Genomic DNA, 19,715 nt, shown 5'->3' with positions numbered 1-19,715 from the left:
CTTAGCAAAGCGCGTCTTGGATGAGGGCCAAGTGCACCAATCTTCCTGCTGCACTGACATTTCAGCTATATTCATATAGTTAGTGCTTGTATTCTGTTCTCCGACATTGATTCTTCTCCTCCTCCATAGTTAGAGCTCTTTCTGCATCAAAGTTGTGAAGTATGCATTGGGAAATAATCGTGGGAATTCTGGGGGTTGGGGTGGGGGGATACTGTAAGGCACTCCCTGATCTGTCCAGCTATCTGAAGCATTACTTCAAGATGGCAGTAGTATGCTCAGTAATGATCCTGGTGATGTATGGACTTTGTTTTGTCTGCGCTCTGTCAATGGCTGCTGAAAAGATCTCATTAGGCAGGACTGCAAGCGGGTAGCTTTGATCTCTGAAGAGCCATCTTTCAAGTCTCCCCTCACTTTCAAATAGACCTGGCACTGATGATTGTCTTAAAGTGTAAGTATCATGGCTGCTGTCTGTATGATACGGTGTTGTTGGTCACTGGCCAGCTGCACAACGATGCAAGAGAAATCCTTTTTTTTTTGCCCTCGTCAAAGTGAGAGCTTTAAATGCTGGAGAATGTAAGACTTTCACCCAACAGTATTGTTGGATTTGAATCTAGATCCTAGAGGAAATAGGCAATGTCCAGCTCAATGAGCCACCCAGAAGCCCTATTTACATAAGACATTGCATTGTGCAAGTCTTCGATCACCCACTTTGCTTTCAGAAATGCAGCAGTCCAATGAAAATGGCGACTATGTCACAACCTTGTTGTTCATTTGGGGAAAAAACATGATGTGTTGGTCGTATTGAGTAAAGTATCAGTTTGATGCAATAAAAGGAGAGCAAATTGGCTGATAATGGTGATGTCCTCTGAATAAAGTTGGAAGGAGTAGAGGCTTAAAATTTAAGGGCCATGGTCACCAAGATAGTTACTAACAGTACCATTCCTAAGTTCCAGGTTATCTGCGGGTTCGCTTGAAGCGGATAGCATAGCTCACTAACTGCTACCCTTCTGAACCTGAGCCTCCAGAACTAGTCACCGCCAAGTAGCTTGATGTGAGCCTTTGGTGGTGCCATCAGACAATTTTACTCTGCTCTTACTCATCATCCTCCACTAAACCAAGTCACAGGTGGCACTGACTCTAAAAATGATGGACTATGCTGCAGTTAACCTCTGGTTCCCAACGTGTGAGGTTCTGCCTGAGCTCGAATTCCCATTTTGTCTGGGCGACATTGGCATATTGCACATGCGATGTGTGAATGCTGCAGTTTTTGCAGGCTCCCTGTTCATCAAAGTATAATCTCCCGATTTGCATGGGGAATACTCTTACTACTAAATCTGTAGGTTAAAGCACACCATCCACTCAAAAACCCTGCAGCAATCTTATGACAGGAGCACAGTGTGTGGGAAGCACACAGCCTCCAAACCCCCACATTTCTGGCAGTATCACGCAATTGCTCCCAGACTAAGGCTTTACACCAACAACAATTTCTAGGCTAAAATTATTGACATCCTTATGATTCTTGGATCTGTAAACTGAAAAACCTTCGTAATAAACCGTGTAAATATATAATTTGTATGATGAGTGGCCAAACACCTCTAGAGAGATAAAAGAGAGGTGAAAGTAATTCCAAATAAAGTCAATAAGAAGCTTAAAGCATTCTCTATGGTTAAAATTGGCCTTATGTAAATATAAAGCACGTTTGTTATATTTGCTTGTGTTATGTCTTAAATTAGAATGAACAAAATGCTAAATAGAAAATTATTCCCCCCCGCCCCTCCATGTGAGGGGAGACCAAGCCTGTTCACTCTATATAAACTGTCACGCTGTGAAAGATTTTGCATTCAGTGCCTCACTGCAATAATTTGCACTTGTGGAACACCTTCAATGTAGAGAAACATCCTTCACAAAAGAGGGAGGAATTAACACCAAGCAGAGATTGGGAGAAGAGTTGAGAGGTGACCATCGAAGAGATAGATTTTAAGGTGATGGTGAGGAGAGCTGTGGCAGTTCCATATCAGAAGAGCAGTGGGTGTGAGGTGGCAAGTATCAATGCCTTCTATTTATTGTAGTTATACCTGATTTTGTTCACATGTAGATTATTGGGTTGGTAATCAGTAAATTAGATACATTGACCAGTGAACCAAAAAGTACACACAAAACATTCAGGAAAAATACTAAGATATTTAGGATAAAGGACCAAGCACTGCTAAAAAAATTCTCTTCCAAAAAAATGCTATGAATTTAGGTATGTGCAAAAAAAACTTCCCGAGAATAACTTTTTTTAAAAATTGTATTTTGTAAGTCAAATTGAATGTTCCATCCAAAGGAGTTTAGATCATTTACTCATTCCGGATTCAAATCGAGCTGACTGCACACTGCTCTAATACAGTTGGCTTTAAAAAAAAATTATATTTGTTCCACATTGATTTATTTTTACTCTAAGGTGGCTTTTTATTTGGATTGAGCCCCGATCGACAGCCCTAGTTTAAGGTAGGTTTGATTTAGGAAGTCCAGGCTGCAGCCTGCACCCACGTGGACCCCCTGACTGCTGGTGCAGCTGGACGGTGCTCATTTTCTGTGTCAGTGACTGATCCAAATCATGTTTTTATTCACGTAAACAGTGGCCTCCTGCTGCCTAACAGGGAGAACTATTGAACTGCAGCATATTTATTCAACTTAAAAGTGATCCAAATTAGGTTTGATTCCCCATGTAAACAGCAGTCTTACTAACCCAGCCCGACTCACAGTATTGTACAGTCTGCTATGGTTAGAATTCCACAGTGCATTTCATGAATCTCTTTGATTATAATCATTAAGTCTGGTGTTTTCTTTACAGCTGAATGGCAGTGGTCAAGTGGTAAGCAAAGTCCCGAGCCACTACATTTCTACACAGATGCTGGCGCCGCCACCTCCCCCATCCATGGCCAGATCAGTAACATTGGCAATGCCACCAGACACCAAAACAACCACAACAACCACAGAGGGTGGAGCAACGTCACCAACATCACCCAGTAAGCATTTTCTGTTTTCTTAAATACAGAGGGAAAAGATTTGGAATTTTCTACAGAAAGTAGAAGAATGCCTTTCATGAAATGCACAGAATTATAGAGCAGCAAAATGGCAAGGTGGCTATTTGTAATCAGGCTTTTTGTGCAGTTTAACCACATCACTGACCATAGTGGACATAACCCTGAGGGTGCTTCCGTTTACCTGTGATATTTTGATACTGCATTTTGTCACTTTCCTGAAGCCCATACATCTATATTCTGCTTTCAGATTCATCAGATATATTATGATTATGTTAGTATAAATGAAATTGTATTCCATAATTCTTGTATGAAAAGTGCATATGGAACCAATCACTTCTCAGCACTGTCACAGAATGCGTCCTGGAGCACTTTCCCTCCCAAAAAGTCTTTCAAAGACTTGAATACATTACTTGCTGCAAGAATTAAGAATCATTGTCAGTTTAACTTTTTTCTTTTCGAGTTATGATACAGGGGCAGTGTCAAAAATCTGGAGTTCTGGAATCCATAATGTTCCGGAATCCGGGATGATCAGTGGCAGGGTCGTCTAGAATCCGCAAAATGTTCCGGAATCCGGACACTCTGTCAAACCATTACCGCCGCCAGCCAGGCCCAGGGAAAAGTCAAAAAATGAAATCTAACTACTCTACAGTGACAAAAATTGCAAGAATAAAAACGCCAGTCCTCGCTGTTCCAGGCCAGGTCTTCACAGTCACCGCACCACTGCTCCTGGGTCCGCACCAACTCTGCACAGCACGCAAGTTCCTGGCCAGAACCAACCAAGCTCCCGCCCAAGTCCCCTGCCAAATCAAACTTTGCACAGCACACAAGTCCCTTCGGCCAGAACCAACTCTGCACAGCGCGCAAGTCCCCAGCCAGAACCAACCAAGCTCCGCGCACAAGTCCCTTTGGTCAGAACCAACTCTGCAAAGCGCACAAGACCCCAGCCAGAACCAACCAAGCTCCGCACACAAGTCCCTTCGGCCAGAACCAACTCTGCACAGCGCGCAAGTCCCCAGCCAGAACCAACCAAGCTCCGCGCACAAGTCCCTTCGGTCAGAGCCAACTCTGCAAAGCGCACAAGTCCCCAGCCAGAACCAACCAAGCTCTGCGCACAAGTCCTTTTGGCCGAACCAACTAAGCTTCGCGCGCTAGTCCCTTTGGCCAGAACCAACTAAGCTCTGCGCACAAGTCCTTTTGGCCAGAACCAACCAAGCTCTGCGTACAAGTCCTTTTGGCCAGAACCAACCAAGCTCTGCGCACAAGTCCCTTTGGCCAGAACCAACGAAGCTCCGCACGCAAGTCCCTTCGGTCAGAACCAACTCTGCAAAGCGCACAAGTCCCCAGCCAGAATCAGTCAAGAGCCACACACAAGTCCCTTCGGCCGGAACCAACCAAGCTCCGCGCGTAATTCCCCGGCCAGAACCAACTCTGTAAAGCATGCAAGCCCCGTCGGCCAGAACCAACTTGGTGAAATTACACTACAGGGTAGAAGTCTCTTTTAACACAGGGAACTTTTAAGAACTTTTCAAGTCCAGGTATACAGGGCATCACACTAGCTTCCAAAACATACAGGTACAAAAACAGAGAGGGAGACTTACCAAGCGTTGCGAAGAAATGAGGACTACAAGGCCTACGAAGAGAAGAACTACAAAAAACCAGAAATATCGGTACCTGGGCCCAGGTATTTCCGGACTTCGGATAGCCGACACACATTCGAAAGTTCAGAAAAACACGAAGTCCGGAACGGCCTCGGTCCCGAGGGTTCCAGATTTTAGACGCTGCACCTGTACTGTGGGGCCGAAATTCAACGCCGCCCGAAATGGGTCATGCCTACCGCTTTTCTTGTGTTTTCACTGCCGTGGTGGATGAGGTGGCCTCTTGCGCAAAATTCAGCTCTTTGGCATTTTTATTCAAGCGGAGCGGAAGTCGGTCATAATGGGGTAGAAGGTGGGGCGGAGAGCAGAAGATCGATCATAAGAGGGGCGGAAGTGGAGGCGGGACGGATTCTTCGCCGATGACGTCATGACCCTTGTGTGTCACCATGTCGCTCCCCTTCACTTAAAAGGGAGAGCCGCTGTGAGCTCTGCAATTATTTTAGTTAGGCCCACTGGGCCACCTGGGAGGGTTTTGGCTAGGCCAGCGGCCTGGCACCCAAGAGGGGTGGCCAGGCTGCCTGTTGGCAGCCCGGCCGAACCTGAGGGCATAACTGTCCGGCCGACCTGGCAGTCGGCTGACAAAAAAAATAAAATGGCAGCTGCGGCAGTGCGCCCTCCCCTTTACTGGCTGCCGCACAGCCATGTCCCACACGCTGTAAACACAGTGCACCAACAGAAAAAACTGTCAGGGGCACCGATCAGCGGCCCGAAGATTTTTTCACCTGAATTTTGCTTGCGGTGCGGGAGATCGGTGGTGCGCGCTTTGGTGACGCACTTAGGAGGGGTTGGCAGCAGGGGCTGGAAGTGGGGACCGCCGGAAAAAGCACCTCGGAGAATTTCGCGAGCGGCGGCCATTCAACTCCACCGCTTGGCCGCCGCTTTTCGGCGGCAACAGGCTTTATCGGGAGGCTGAATTTCGGCCCCTGTGTCTGAGTTCAGTAGCCAGGAGTCCTGGTTACTGAGCTCAGGCATATTGCTGCTGAGGAAGTTCTGTTGTATCTTCGCTGATCTACCAAATCCCCACCTTACCAATCAGTGATTCTTTTAGCCAATCAATCAGTTGTCATCAGGTGTTTTGGATAACTCTAAAGCCAGATTCTTTCTTTCAACAATTATTTTCCCATATCAGCTGCCAAAAAAATAGATTTGATTATATCAGGGGAATCGGAAACTGAAATTTGGATTTGGATGTAGATCATTCACCAACCCTCTCCAGCCCAGTTTCTCTGTCGCCATACCTGGTTCCAACGAGCTGAAACTGCTCTAATATATCTTTTACCAAGCTACAATCCATCCCAGAGATGCTCTGTTCTGTGTTTGGTTTTGATTGCCATGCCCTTGCTGAACCACACATGGTCATTTCACTGACCAGACTGAAAAGGCACCTTAACTGCAGGTATGGGTCATATTATCTGAATGGTGACAGATTAGGAAAAGGGGAGGTGTAACGAGACCTGGGTGTCATGGTACATCAGTCATTGAAAGTTGGCGTGCAGGTACAGCAGGCGGTGAAGAAGGCAAATGGCATGTTGGCCTTCTTAGCAAGAGGATTTGAGTATAGGAGCAGGGAGGTCTTGCTGCAGTTGTACAGGGCCTTGATGAGGCCACATCTTGAATATTGTGTACAGTTTTGGTCTCCTAATGTGAGGAAGGACATTCTTGCTATTGAGGGAGTGCAGCGAAGGTTCACCAGACTGATTCCCGGGATGGCAGGACTGACATATGAAGAAAGACTGGATCGACTAGGCTTATATTCACTGGAATTTAGAAGAATGAGAGGAAGCCTCATAGAAACATATAAAATTCTGACGAGATTGGACAGGTTAGATGCAGGAAGAATGTTCCCGATATTGGGGAAGTCCAGAACCAGGAGTCACAATCTAAGGATAAGGGGTAAGCCATTTAGGACCGAGATGAGGAGAAACTTCTTCACTCAGAGAATTGTGAACCTGTGGAATTCTCGACCACAGAAAGTTATTGAGGCCAGTTCGTTAAGATATATTCAAAAGGGAGTTAGATGTGGCCCTTACGGCTAAAGGGATCAAGGGGTATGGAGAGAAAACAGGAATGGGGTATTGAAGTTGCATGATCAGCCATGATCATATTGAATGGTAGTGCAGGCTCGAAGGGCCGAATGGCCTACTGCACCTTTTTTCTATGTTTTTATGGTTCTATCTTCCACATGTATGCTGATGACATATAGCTGTACCTCTCCACCACTTCTCTGGATCTCACGACCAACTCTATCCTGTCAAGACTGGTCTTGGCTGAATCACAACTTCCTTTGGTTGAACATTGGGAACACCCAGCCTCTGTTTTCGTGGCCAATTTTATCTCCACTTCATCGCTAGTGATGCAGTCCCTTTCCCTAGCCATTCACTTAGGCTCAACAAAATGCAATGTGCATGACTCTGAGCTGAGCTTCATATCCCACATCCTTCTTCATTACCACATCCACTTCCTTAAACCTCCACATTACCCATCTCAACTACCTCAACCTATCCCTCCCACCACAGAAAACCTTAATCATATGTTTGTCACCTCCAGTCTCAATTACTCCAATGTTCTGATGCTGGTCTTACATCGTTTATCCTCCATAAACTCCAATTTGCCTGAAATGCAACCAACTGCATCCTGTTACACACTAAGTCTTGCCCACCATCGCCCCTGTTCTTGCTAAACGGCACTGCCTCCCTAGCCTGTGGCATATCCAATTTGCAATCCTTGTCCTCATCTTCAAGTCCCTCCATGCCTTGCATCTCCCTACCTTTGCAGCCTGCTCCTGCCATGCATCCCAACCTCTAATATTGCTTCCTCTGCATCTACCTCCTCTCTGTCACTGCACCATCAGTGGCAGAATATTTGGGTTCCTAAACTCCTCTGCAGCTGTATTTCTCTGTTCTCCCTTAAAAACCTTCTCAAAACCCATCTTTTTGACCTAGCCTTCAGTCACCTTGCCTGATATCTTTCCCATTGCTGGGCATCTGTTTTTATTATTTATTCTCTGTAAAGCACCTAGGGCTAGAACCTCCACTTTTTTTGCCTGCTTAATGCCAACTTTACCGCTGAAATGACGTATAACGCCCAGATATCGCCCATTCTGGCACAAAATGTAAACTGACGGACTTTTATAGGAGACTTTTCGGTGAGCGTTATTTTCTCAATGGGCTTAACACTGAGAAAAAATATCACCACCCGCCCATTTTTTGGGGGCGGAATCAGAGGAATGGGCAAATTCAACACCCTTAATATCGCCCAGCGTTACTTTCCAAACAGAATTAACGCCGAGATTCAATATTAACGCCTGCCGACTGTTTTTTGTCACAAAGAGCATATTTACCCAAACTAGCGGCCATGGAGATCGCCCATCTTCGATTTCACCACCTTGCACACATATCGCCCACAATATCACTTGCTCAAAAAAACACCCACAAAAAGTGGAACTAACCGGAACGAACGCCAGTGGTGTGGCTGGCATTTGTTAAATCCCACTCTTACGTGAGGAGCTGATATCGGAAAGATTTGACTGAAAGAGCACTGATGTGAGTAACAATGCTGACACACTGCTGTGTGTGTGCAGCTCAGACATCAATGGTGCCCATAACCTTGGTGCCAGTTAAAGCTTACGTTGATTGATGTTAAGTTGTATTTAACCCTTTCATGGTAAGGACTCACCAGTGTGTAACAATTCAGCTATCTGAGACAATGCACAACAAGGGTATGTTCAATAACAAAAGTTTAATACCAACATTGGTCTGAAATCATAAGTATCACAACCAATAACACCCAACCCCCGCCCTCACCCCACTTTTTCCACCATTGACATCAATCACATGTTCAACATGTCCAACAACACAGAATACAAAGGCAAAGCAGGAGCGTGGTCCCCAGCCCCCATACATTGTAACAAATTGCATATCCCCAATGGAGACATAACACATACACCTCACTTTCCTTCCCCCCTCTCCTCCTTCTCCCCACCTCTACCCCTTCCCCTTCTTGCTCCACGGTGCCTGGTGAGGAGCTTCTCAGGTGGTGTCTCATTGGGGGAGGGATGAAGGCAGATGCGGTGGTTGCACGGGTATGGGAGCAGGGGGTGCCGAGGGGGCAACATTCTCTGATGCAGAAGCAGGATCTTGGTCCTTGCTCTCATCTGTCGTTCGCAGTGGTGGTGCGGAACCTAGGGGTGGAGTGCCGTGCTCTGGGACCACTGGGAGGGCTGTGGCAGCAGTGATCCTGGCTATCGCATCCAGGGACTCCGCCATCCGTGGAATGTACTCGGTCGTGATGGCCAGGTGTCGGGATATGCCCCCCAAAGCTTCGATGAGCTGGTACCAATGTCTACAGTCCTCCTGGACAACTGTACCATCTCTCCGCTGTCATGTCGCGCTCGTGGAACAGACCTGCCGCGTCCACGAGACCTCCATGGGGTCGGCGCCGTCCTGGAGACAAATGGGGTGCCCTTTGGAGAGGTGCTTGGGGCCGATACCTCCAGCGTGGAGGTGGGAATGACTGGAGGACCAATAGATGGCCTTGGGGTGGAATGGTTTCTGGAGCGTGGCGATGCAGGTTCTTTGAAGTCCGTACTCTCATCCGTCGAGAACAGACCCAGCGGATTGACGGGCGACAATTGGAGCTCCTCAGCACCAGGTGTAGTAGGATTGTCCGCCGACTCCTGCCCCACGCCCCCATCTTCTGGCCTCTGTGGCCTTGCCTGGGGCAGCGCTGCTGGCTGAGCTGCAAGACACAAATAAGGTTGTTAGAGGAGAAGGGGGTGCTAGGGTGACAAGGTGAGTCCAGCGCTACACACAGTATATGCACGACAAAAGCACCACCACTCTCAAAATCATCGCAGACATCACATTTCATCACCGTCAACACATTGTGCATTGCAATGATTTTCAATAGGCCAGCATTATTTCTATGACATTTTTAGAAATTACCTATCATATATGATTGGTCGGATATGAGTTGGTGTGGCATCTATTGACTTTACATCATGCAATGGTGTAAGCTTTACTCACATGGCATCACTTCAGGGTCTGCAGATGCGTCCGTGGCTGTCCCACGAGTGCTCGCACTCGCTTCTCCATCTCTGTGATGTCGCTGGAGACTGGTGGCCCCCCTCCCGTTCACCTCTGCATGCACCTCATCGTCGATAGCTTCTTCTGTAAAAGGTGACAGGACGACATGGCATAAAATCATTGCGTGATATCATTGCTAGGTACTGTCACAGAGACTAATTCAACACATTACCGATTATGATTATTATGACTATTATCATTCTTTACCTAAAGACGTACACCATGACTGCAGGCTTTGAGTAAAATATTCCCGGTAAAAGTGCAAGACCTCACATCTGCTGATAGTCACTCATGACTGTTACAAATCAAATTATCCCAAAGCAAGTGCTCTATACGGAGCTCCTTCATGGCAAATGAGCCAAAGGTGGGCAGCAGAAATGTTACAAGGACACCCTCAAAGCCTTCCTGATAAAGTGCGACATCATCACTGACACCTGGAAATCCCTGGCCAAAGTCTGCCCTAAGTGGAGAAAGTGCATCTGGGAGGGTGTTGAGCACTTAGAGTCTCAACGCCGAGAGCGTGAAGAGGTCAAGCGAAGGCAGCAAAAGGAGCATGCGACAAACCGGTCCCACCCATCCCTTCCCTTGGCGTCTGTCTGTCCCACCTGTGACAGGACCTGTGGCTCTCTTATTGGACTGTTCAGCCATCAACGAACTTATTTCAGGAGTGGAAGCGAAGCAAGTCTTCCTCGATTCCGAGGGACTGCCTATGATGATATATGAATACATAAGTACATGTAAATCAATGTAATACTTACTCTTGCGGATCCCACAAGGTCATTCCATCGTTTGCGGCATTGGTTGTCCTCACGCACCTCGTTGGTCGCCGACGAGACCATCTCTGCTACCTCGGTCCATATCCTCTGGTCGGCCTTTGGGTTGGGCTTCCCACGCCCTCCCTGTGTCAAATCACCCCAGCGTAACTCGATCTCCTGCAGGAGGGAGGCATTTGCCTCGTCCAAGAACCTCCTGGCTCTTTTGCGGCCTCCAATGTGCTCCTCTCCCACCTCATTGCTCTCTCCAGCGTCAGTCTCCACAGCGTGCTAAGAAGCTCTAAAGTCTCCCCCCTTCCTCCAAAAGCAGCCACACCACACCCAGCCACGCCTTCAGTCCCTCTGAGCTCCCTCTTTCTGTCTCCTCTTCTGCACATGTCATGGTGACCCTTGACCTCCAGAATCGTGGGAATCGAGCGGTGCCATGACGTTGCTAAGGACGGCCACACTTTACGGCAGAAGGTCAAAAAAATTTAACTCTACCGTCCATTTGATAGTGCTCATGGTAACGCCCATTTTCAAAAATGTAAACTAGGTGTTTTGAGTTTGGGCGAGAAATCGGTGATCTGAAAACCCTTTTTTACCGCCCACGCCGGAAATAACATCCATTTTTGGGCGATAAGCTCAAAAGTGGAGGTTGTAGCCCTTGGTATGTTAAAGGCAAAATTTGACATCTATGCGTCCGATACACCATCCATTGGTCTTCTGGGAGGTAGGGTTACATCAATAATGTTCCACATCTTGAGATCCCAATTTCAGTCGTGTGGAGGCACCAGATGTTTCTCTGCAGAGAAGAAACAAAAATCAAAAGGTTATTTACCCTCGCCCAATCTTTTACACCTTTTGTCCACCCAAATCACAATAAATCTGAACAGGAAAAATAGAGGTCTGTTGGCAGCTGGATTAAAATCTGGCATTGAATCTTATCCACTGATATGATTAACGGCCCTTTCCAACACAGTGTGAGGGCAAAACGAAATGTGGAAAATCTTTTGTAACAGGCTGTGCGTCAACTGCTGAAATAAAATATCCAATTTTGTGAAATTCTGCCTGTAATTTAAATTTATTAAATGCGATGCTTTTATTTGATGTGCAGTTGATGAAAAAAATCAAAAGTATTTCTCAACATTTGGCTTAGTTAAGTCCAGTCTTGCCATCTGTGGAATCCTATTGCATTATCACTCAACAGTTAGTCATGGGGATTAAATGTTAAAGCTGCTGGCTTTTGACTTGTAAGATATCACAGGGTGGGGGTAATTTCATTGTGAAATTATAAAACCATAAAAATTGCTCAGAGACGGAAAGAAAAGTAATAACATTTCAGAGACACAGTGGAGTACTGAAATTCAATAAGTCTTTTATTTCCCCAAATGCAACATATGATTGTAGTATAAACAAAGCACACAAGTGTTACTAGATGAAAATGATGATAGAAATTGATAGTTTAAGAGTATCAAGAGAGCGGATAGTAGGTAATTAAACTGTGCACCTGAGTGACTATTTTTCACTGATATGATTGCAGAATTAGAATGATTTAGTGCTTTGGTTATTTTCTTATCAAATTGAACAATGTATTAAATAGTTCGGATTCACATCATTATAACAAGCGCAGATCTCAGCTGGTCACAAGCACATCTTATGAAGTCTTGTGAATTCCTCTCTCATTCTCCATAACTGTGAAACTGACTCAAACATCAGAAACTTTCTGGATTTCACTGAGTTGCATTATAACTTGATTTGGGGGTTTCATTCAAAGCTTTTTGCATGAATTCCAATACTCATAAAAAAATCTATGGCTAATAATCACAAAAATCCTCCCAGGACATCATTGTGAGTGCTAAAGATGGCCGCATTAAAAGCCTGTCAAAATAAAGAATAAAACAAATAATTTAGGAACTATGCATAACTGTGGTTGAAATAAGTACTTAGACGACAGCAAACATCATTTTTTTCATTTGACCACAGTATGAAGCATATGTGCATTAAGGGATGGATAATGAACAGATTTATGAGAATGTAATTCAATTGAGCAATCCTGAGGAACATCCGGACATTAGGTCTGAATTACAGCCGGCAACTCCTTCAATCGCATCTGTTATTTTATAAAACATATAGGGCCAAAAATTGCGTTCAGAGGCTTCCCGCGGACGCAAGCCTCCGACCGCCGAATACGATACCAGCAGTCCCTGCGCACACGGACAATTTTTTTTGAGCCAGCAGAGTCCTGGGCAGCGCATGACGCCACGCCGCCCAGGAATGCTGTGCGCGCAAAGCCTGTGGCTCCGTTCAGAAAATATTACCGCCTACAAGACCTGACAAAAACGTAAATTTCAATAGGCCACACTCCCGATTTTCTTTTAACTCACAGACTTGTTGTACGGAGCTGCCATTACTATGAATGGGAATACCCCCAAAAACAAAGAAAATACTTCACATAAATAAAAAATAATCTCACTTATTTAAAATTAATAGAAATTGAATTAAATTAAAAGGTTTTAGAATAAAAATTAGTTTTTGAATTTTTTTTATATATGTTTTAATAGTGTTAAAATAAACTTACCTTAATGGTCAAGATTTTTAATATAAAAATTAGTCATAACATTTTTTTCTATCTTTTAAAACTCTTACACTGGTAAAAGCAGACCTTACGCCTGCTTTTATCAGGCGTAAGAGTTTTAAGGATATTTGTTGGACAATCAGCCCAACTCTCCGCCCGCGGAGGGAGGCCCTGTTCTTTCGCATTCGTACAATCTGCCATCAGAAATTTTGACAGATCACAATCCGGCTTTAGGCGCATGCACAGCACACGCCCAAACCCAGAACTCTTCGGGCGAGTGCGCACATCGTGTGCGCCCGGAGAGGCAGCAATTTACGGACCATTCTAAGTATATTTGGGAGTAATTTTATCCCTTTATACTGGTACTGATCATGGTAATGCTACGATAAGTTCTGAGAGGAAAATGCTAACAATTTAAAAGGGCTGCACTAACCTTCGTGAAAGTATTGTGATGAAGCAAGGGATCAATAAAAAGTGATTTAAGAACGTTAAACTATTAAACAATACGTTGCATTCTTAAAATGGTTTAAAAGTAATTAGTAGGGATGATCTGAATTTCCAAAATGGGCCAGTTCATGTTAATTTGCTGAATATTTTAATTTGGCCAATCAAGCTTTCGTTTTTGCCCTCTTTTTTTAATGCTAATGTGCAGAGGGAAGAAATCTTCCTCCAACTGTACACCCAGCCATTTTCCCCATCGTCAAGTGAGGTCGTGGGGCAGCAGCAATTGCCTATGGCTAGTGGAATTGGCAACTCTCTCTATATTTTAAGCTATCTTTTCTCAATTCATTCCTGGTTGCTGAGATTAAGGGAGCCAGGCCTCTGTGCAATATATATCTAATTCGGAGATGCACAAGATGCCAGAATTGGAGATACCCAGAGTTCTCGGAGAGTTGTCGAGCTGGAGGGGGTTACAGAGATAGGGAGGTTCAAGACTATGGAGGGATTTGATATCAAGGATGGGAATTTTAAATTCAAGGCGTTGCCCGACCGGGAGCCAGTGTAGGAGCAAAAGGATGCTAGGTGAATGGGACTTAGTGCGAGTTAGGATACGGACAGCAGAGTTTTGGGTGAGTTCGAGTTTATGGAGGGTGGGAGGCCGGCCAGAAGAGCATTGGAATAGTTGAGTCTGGAGGTAACAAAAGCATGGATGAGGGTTTCAGCAACAGATAGGCTGACACAAGGGCGGAGACGGGTGATAGTACAGAGGTGGAAGTAGGTGGTCTTGGTGATGGATCGGATGTAAGGTCAGAAACTCAGCTTAGGGTCAAATAGGATGCCGAGGTTGTGAAGAGTCTGGTTCAGACAGTGGCCAGGGATGGGATGGAGTTGGTGGTCTAGGGGACGGACTTTATGGCAGGGATGAAAGACAATCAGGAACAAAATGCTTCCAGGCTGCTTTTAACATGCAATTTTAAAGCACAATTTGCAGTAACAAGGAGCACCTGACAGATAGTGATAAATGTATAGGTATCCCCTATTTAATATATAGGATTCTGTGACAGTTTGGTCAAATATATTTCCCCTTTAAGTACATAAAAGAATGGCACTTTTCATTTAAATTCATAGCTTTGCAGATTGGACATGCTTAAGAAGAAGAAAAATTACCACATTGGCTTCCATGCAGCAAATTGGCTTTAAGATTTCATTGAGGTGACTGGGTTCTGTTGTTGCTGTATGCTTTGCAGTGATTCAGATCCCTAATTTTCTGTTTAAAATTGAAGTATTCAAATTTCACACATAAATTGCTGACTCTAAAAACGACACAAATCTACCAAAAGCTAATCAGGTTATGTAATCTAAAAAAGTGTTACCCTTGGCACTCTCGCCTCTGAGTCAGACAGTCATGGGTTCAAGTCCCACTTTACAGATGCGAGCGCATATCAAGACTGGCACTTCACTATAATACTGATGGAGTGCTGCACTGTTGGAGGTGCCGTCTTTTGGATGAGACATTAAACTGATGCCCCGTCTGCCTTCTCAGTTGGATTTGAAAGATGCCAAGGCACTATTTAAAGAAGAGCAAGGGAGTTTCCTCGATATTTATCCATCAATCAACATAACTAAAACGGATTACCTGGTCATTATCGCATTGCTGTTTTTGGGACCTTGCTGTGCACAAATTGCCTGCCACATTTCCCTACATTACAACAGTGACTACACTTCAAAAGTACTTGATTGGCTGCAAAGTGGTTTGGGACGTTCTGATGTTGTGAAAAGCGCTTCTTCATCCCACTGAGACTTTCCGAGACAAAACAAATAACATGCCAAAAGATAGGAGGCCATAATGAATATGCACATAATCGGAACAACACTAACTTTTCTCCTTGTAAGTTTTATAAATAAGTAATAACAAACACATTTCAAAACAAAGCATTGCTGCGGGTGAGAACATCTGAGGTACATATCTTCAAATAACGGCATTCAAGTAGACAGAACAAAAATGGTCTAAATTTAGTTTGCCCTCAGTATGTGGTTAAAAATTTAAGCAGTTAACAATTTGGCTGTGATTCTGGGTAAACACTTTTTCCTTAAAGACTCAACTTGAGCACACTGAATAATTTATATTACAAATTTCATAAATGGGCACGGTAATCATCTGAAAAGAAGAACCTTTACCTAAATGGTGATTGGTTTAAATAATTTATTATTACATGATTTATTTATGATATATTTGTATACTGCTAGTGTCTGTCCAAAAGTATGTTCACTGGCAAGGGGCAAAAGAGGGGTTAGCCGAAGAGTATGTAGACTCTTCTCACTTTTCTGTTTGTCCTTGTAGCAGCCAATTTGGTTGCTAAAAAGAGACAATATTTTAAACAAAAGTAAACAAAGCAGGGTAATCATTCAATCAGTCACAGGAGCTCCAGCAGGAGCGGGAGCACTGCCCAAAATATTTATTTCCCCAAGATTTATTTTCTGCTGAAAAGCACCTCTTTTTTTTTGGATAAAAAGTTATTTCTGGGATTGTTGCCCATGGTGGTGGTTTAGTGGACAGTGGAAGGGCATGTACAGCGGGACCTGGGGGTACTTGTGCATGAAACACAAAAGGATAGTATGTAGGTACAGCAAATGATTGGGAAGGCCAGTGGTATCTTGGCCTTTATTGCAAAGGAGATGAAGTATAAAAGCAGGGAAGTCTTACTACAGCTATATAAGGTATTGGTGAGGCCACACCTGAAATACTGTGTGCAGTTTTGGTTTCCATATTTACGAAAGGATATACTTGCTTTGGAGGCAGTGCAGAGAATGTTCACTAGGTTGATTCCAGAGATAAGGGGGTTGACTTATGAGGAAACATAGAAACATAGAAAATAGATGCAGGAGTAGGCCATTCGGCCCTTCGAGCCTGCACCGCCATTCAATGAGTTCATGGCTGAACATGCAACTTCAGTACCCCATTCCTGCTTTCTCGCCATACCTTGATCCCCCGAGTAGTAAGGACTACATCTAACTCCTTTTTGAATATATTTAGTGAATTGGCCTCAACAACTTTCTATGGTAGAGAATTCCACAGGTTCACCACTCTCTGGATGAAGAAGTTTCTCCTCATCTCGGTCCTAAATGGCTTACCCCTTATCCTTAGACTGTGACCCCTGGTTCTGGACTTCCCCAACATTGGGAACATTCTTCCTGCATCTAACCTGTCTAAACCCGTCAGAATTTTAAACGTTTCTATGAGATCCCCCCTCATTCTTCTGAACTCTAGTGAATACAAGCCCAGTTGATCCAGTCTTTCTTAATATGTCAGTCCCGCCATCCCGGGAATCAGTCTGGTGAACCTTCGCTGCACTCCCTCAATAGCAAGAATGTCCTTCCTCAAGTTAGGAGACCAAAACTGTACACAATACTCCAGGTGTGGCCTCACCAAGGCCCTGTACAACTGTAGTAACATCTCCCTGCCCCTGTACTCAAATCCCCTCGCTATGAAGGCCAACATGCCATTTGCTTTCTTAACCGCCTGCTGTACCTTCATGCCAACCTTCAATGACTGATGTACCATGATACCCAGGTCTCGTTGCACCTCCCCTTTTCCTACTCTGTCACCATTCAGATAATAGTCTGTCTCTCTGTTTTTACCACCAAAGTGGATAACCTCACATTTATCAACATTATACTTCATCTGCCATGCATTTGCCCACTCACCTAACCTATCCAAGTCACTCTGCAGCCTAATAGCATCCTCCTCGCAGCTCACACTGCCACCCAACTTAGTGTCAACAGCAAATTTGGAGATACTACATTTAATCCCCTCGTCTAAATCATTAATGTACAATGTAAACAGCTGGGGCCCCAGCACAGAATCTTGCGGTACCCCACTCGTCACTGCCTGCCATCCTGAAAAGTACCCATTTACTCCTACTCTTTGCTTCCTGTCTGTCAAACAGTTTTCAATCCACGTCAGCACACTACCCCCAATCCCATGTGCTTTAACTTTGCACATTAATCTCTGGTGTCGGACCTTGTCGAAAGCCTTCTGAAAGTCCAAATATACCACATCAACTGGTTCTCCTTTGTCCACTTTACTGGAAACATCCTCAAAAAATTCCAGAAGATTTGTCAAGCATGATTTCCCTTTCACAAATCCATGCTGACTTGGACCTATCATGTCACCATTTTCCAGATGCACTGCTATGACATCCTTAATAATTGATTCCATCATTTTACCCACTACTGAGGTCAGGCTGACCGGTCTATAATTCCCTGTTCTCTCTCTCCCTCCTTTTTTAAAAAGTGGGGTTGCATTGGCTACCCTCCACTCCATAGGAACTGATCCAGAGTCTATGGAATGTTGGAAAATGACTGTCATGGTTGAGTAGGTTGGGCCTCTACTCATTGGAGTTCAGAAGAATGAGAGATGATCTTATCGAAACGTATAAGATTATGAGGGGGCTTGACAAGATGGATGCAGAGAGGATATTTCCATTGATGGAGGAGACTAGAACTAGAGGGCATGATCTTAGAATAAGGGGCCGCACATTTAAAACTGATTATGGGGAGAAATTTCTTCTCTCAGAGGGTTGTAAATGTGTGGAATTTGCTGCCTCAGAGAGCTGTGGAAGCTGGGACATTGAATAAATTTAAGACAGAAATAGACATTTTCAATGGACAAGGGGATAAGGGGTTATGGGGAGCAGGCGGAGAAGTGGAGCTGAGTCCATGATCAGATCAGCCATGATCTTATTGAATGGTGGAGCAGGCTTGAGGGGCCATGTGGCCTACTCCTGCTCCTACTTCTTATGTTCTTATGTTATGAGGATCAAGCAGAGGAGGAAAGGGCAGCGGAAGGGACTTCCTTTTTGGGGTCCTGCAAGAATGGGTGCTCAGTCTTGTACTGAAAAGTCGGCTCCTCGCGCTGATTTTCAGGCAGCTCCTCAGTGATTCTTGAGCCTCCATTAGCAGATTGAAGAAGATTTCGAGCTGGAGTTAACTATGGCCTTGCAAACACTGGTTCCACCAGCACTGAGACATACACGTCAGTGGCAAAACAGCAACAGTCCCCATGAAATACAACTTCACGGGCAGGAACACAGGCTGCTGGACTGGTTCAAGTCATTCTTTTAGGAGAAGGAGATCGAGCTGACACAGGTGGAGCAGCAGTGAAGACAATGGCTGGGAATTTCCTTAGAACCGCTGAAGCTCCACCATCATAACTTTGCTGGAAGTATAGCGGAAACCCCTGTTTTAGGGCGTAAGTGTGGTTACCGCCACACATTCGGAGCGGGAGCATCTCCAGTGAAATTCCAGGCCAATGTTTTGAATGTTGTTCTCACCATTTAGAAGGATTTTTTGTAGGGTTGATGGCGGAAGGTTGTCAAAGTATACAGCAGGGTTGGGAGATTAAGAAGTCAGGAATTTTGGCACATGTACTTTATACAAGTCACTCTACTGACTCCCATTGAATATTTTGTGATAAAGCAGAATAAGTGTGTTTCTGTGTGCATTGATTTGTCAGTACTCTCTTTTCGGATACTTCTAGGACTTGCGGTGAAGTAAAGCCAAACAATATGAGATAAGATTCTTCCTTTTGCAGCTAATAGGGGTGCTAAGTGAAATGTCTTGAGATGTTTTCCTTTGAGTTCTCACCAAATACAAATAAATCTATGTAACATTTATTCTTGAAATTCTCGTTTACATTGGTCACAAAGATAGTTAGTTGCAGAGATGTAAATTGTCATTTTGATGAAGTAGAGAATGGTGTGTGGAGGATGGAGGTACATTGTCAGGGAAATGTCTGCACATCTGACCTGGATGTTTATATTGAGCCTGAAAGCCCAAATTCCTTCTCCAGTTGAAGGTGGTGGTTAAAACACATGATCTGAATGTGTTGCAAGTCATTACCTCAGAAAGCCAGCCAGCCTTGAAAGCTTTAATGAAAAGTCTTTGATTAAGATGTAGTCAGTGATTTATTCCACAAACTGTGAAACATCTTATCGTAACCTCAGTTAGGTCAAATTTACATCCTTAGGACTTGTCACGTCAGCAAGACAAGTTTATTGGATAGAAACAAGTCATTGACTATATACTACTAGATTTATTAAAACAGTAACTAGATAAATGAACAGAAGCAATAACATATTGCAGCTTTAGCGTAGATGCAAGCTTGTCCTCGGAAG

At 44.5% G+C, this 19,715-nt stretch overlaps 1 protein-coding gene across 5 annotated transcripts in view; it reads left to right on the top strand.

Moving 5' to 3' along the window:
• Positions 1 to 19,715, top strand: part of nfic (nuclear factor I/C) — a 441,536-nt gene that overhangs the window by 340,109 nt on the left and 81,712 nt on the right. For all 5 annotated transcript variants that reach the window (XM_070859816.1, XM_070859817.1, XM_070859813.1 and 2 more), the window contains one exon: positions 2,837 to 3,011. In XM_070859816.1, the coding sequence (XP_070715917.1) occupies positions 2,837 to 3,011 (175 nt within the window). The remainder of the gene's footprint in view (positions 1 to 2,836; positions 3,012 to 19,715) is intronic.

The sequence above is a fragment of the Pristiophorus japonicus genome, chromosome 18 (genome assembly GCF_044704955.1).
Source record: "Pristiophorus japonicus isolate sPriJap1 chromosome 18, sPriJap1.hap1, whole genome shotgun sequence".
Taxonomy (NCBI): domain Eukaryota; kingdom Metazoa; phylum Chordata; class Chondrichthyes; family Pristiophoridae; genus Pristiophorus; species Pristiophorus japonicus.
Note: the sequence above shows the minus strand (reverse complement) of the source record. Positions and strands in the feature narration are given on the sequence as shown.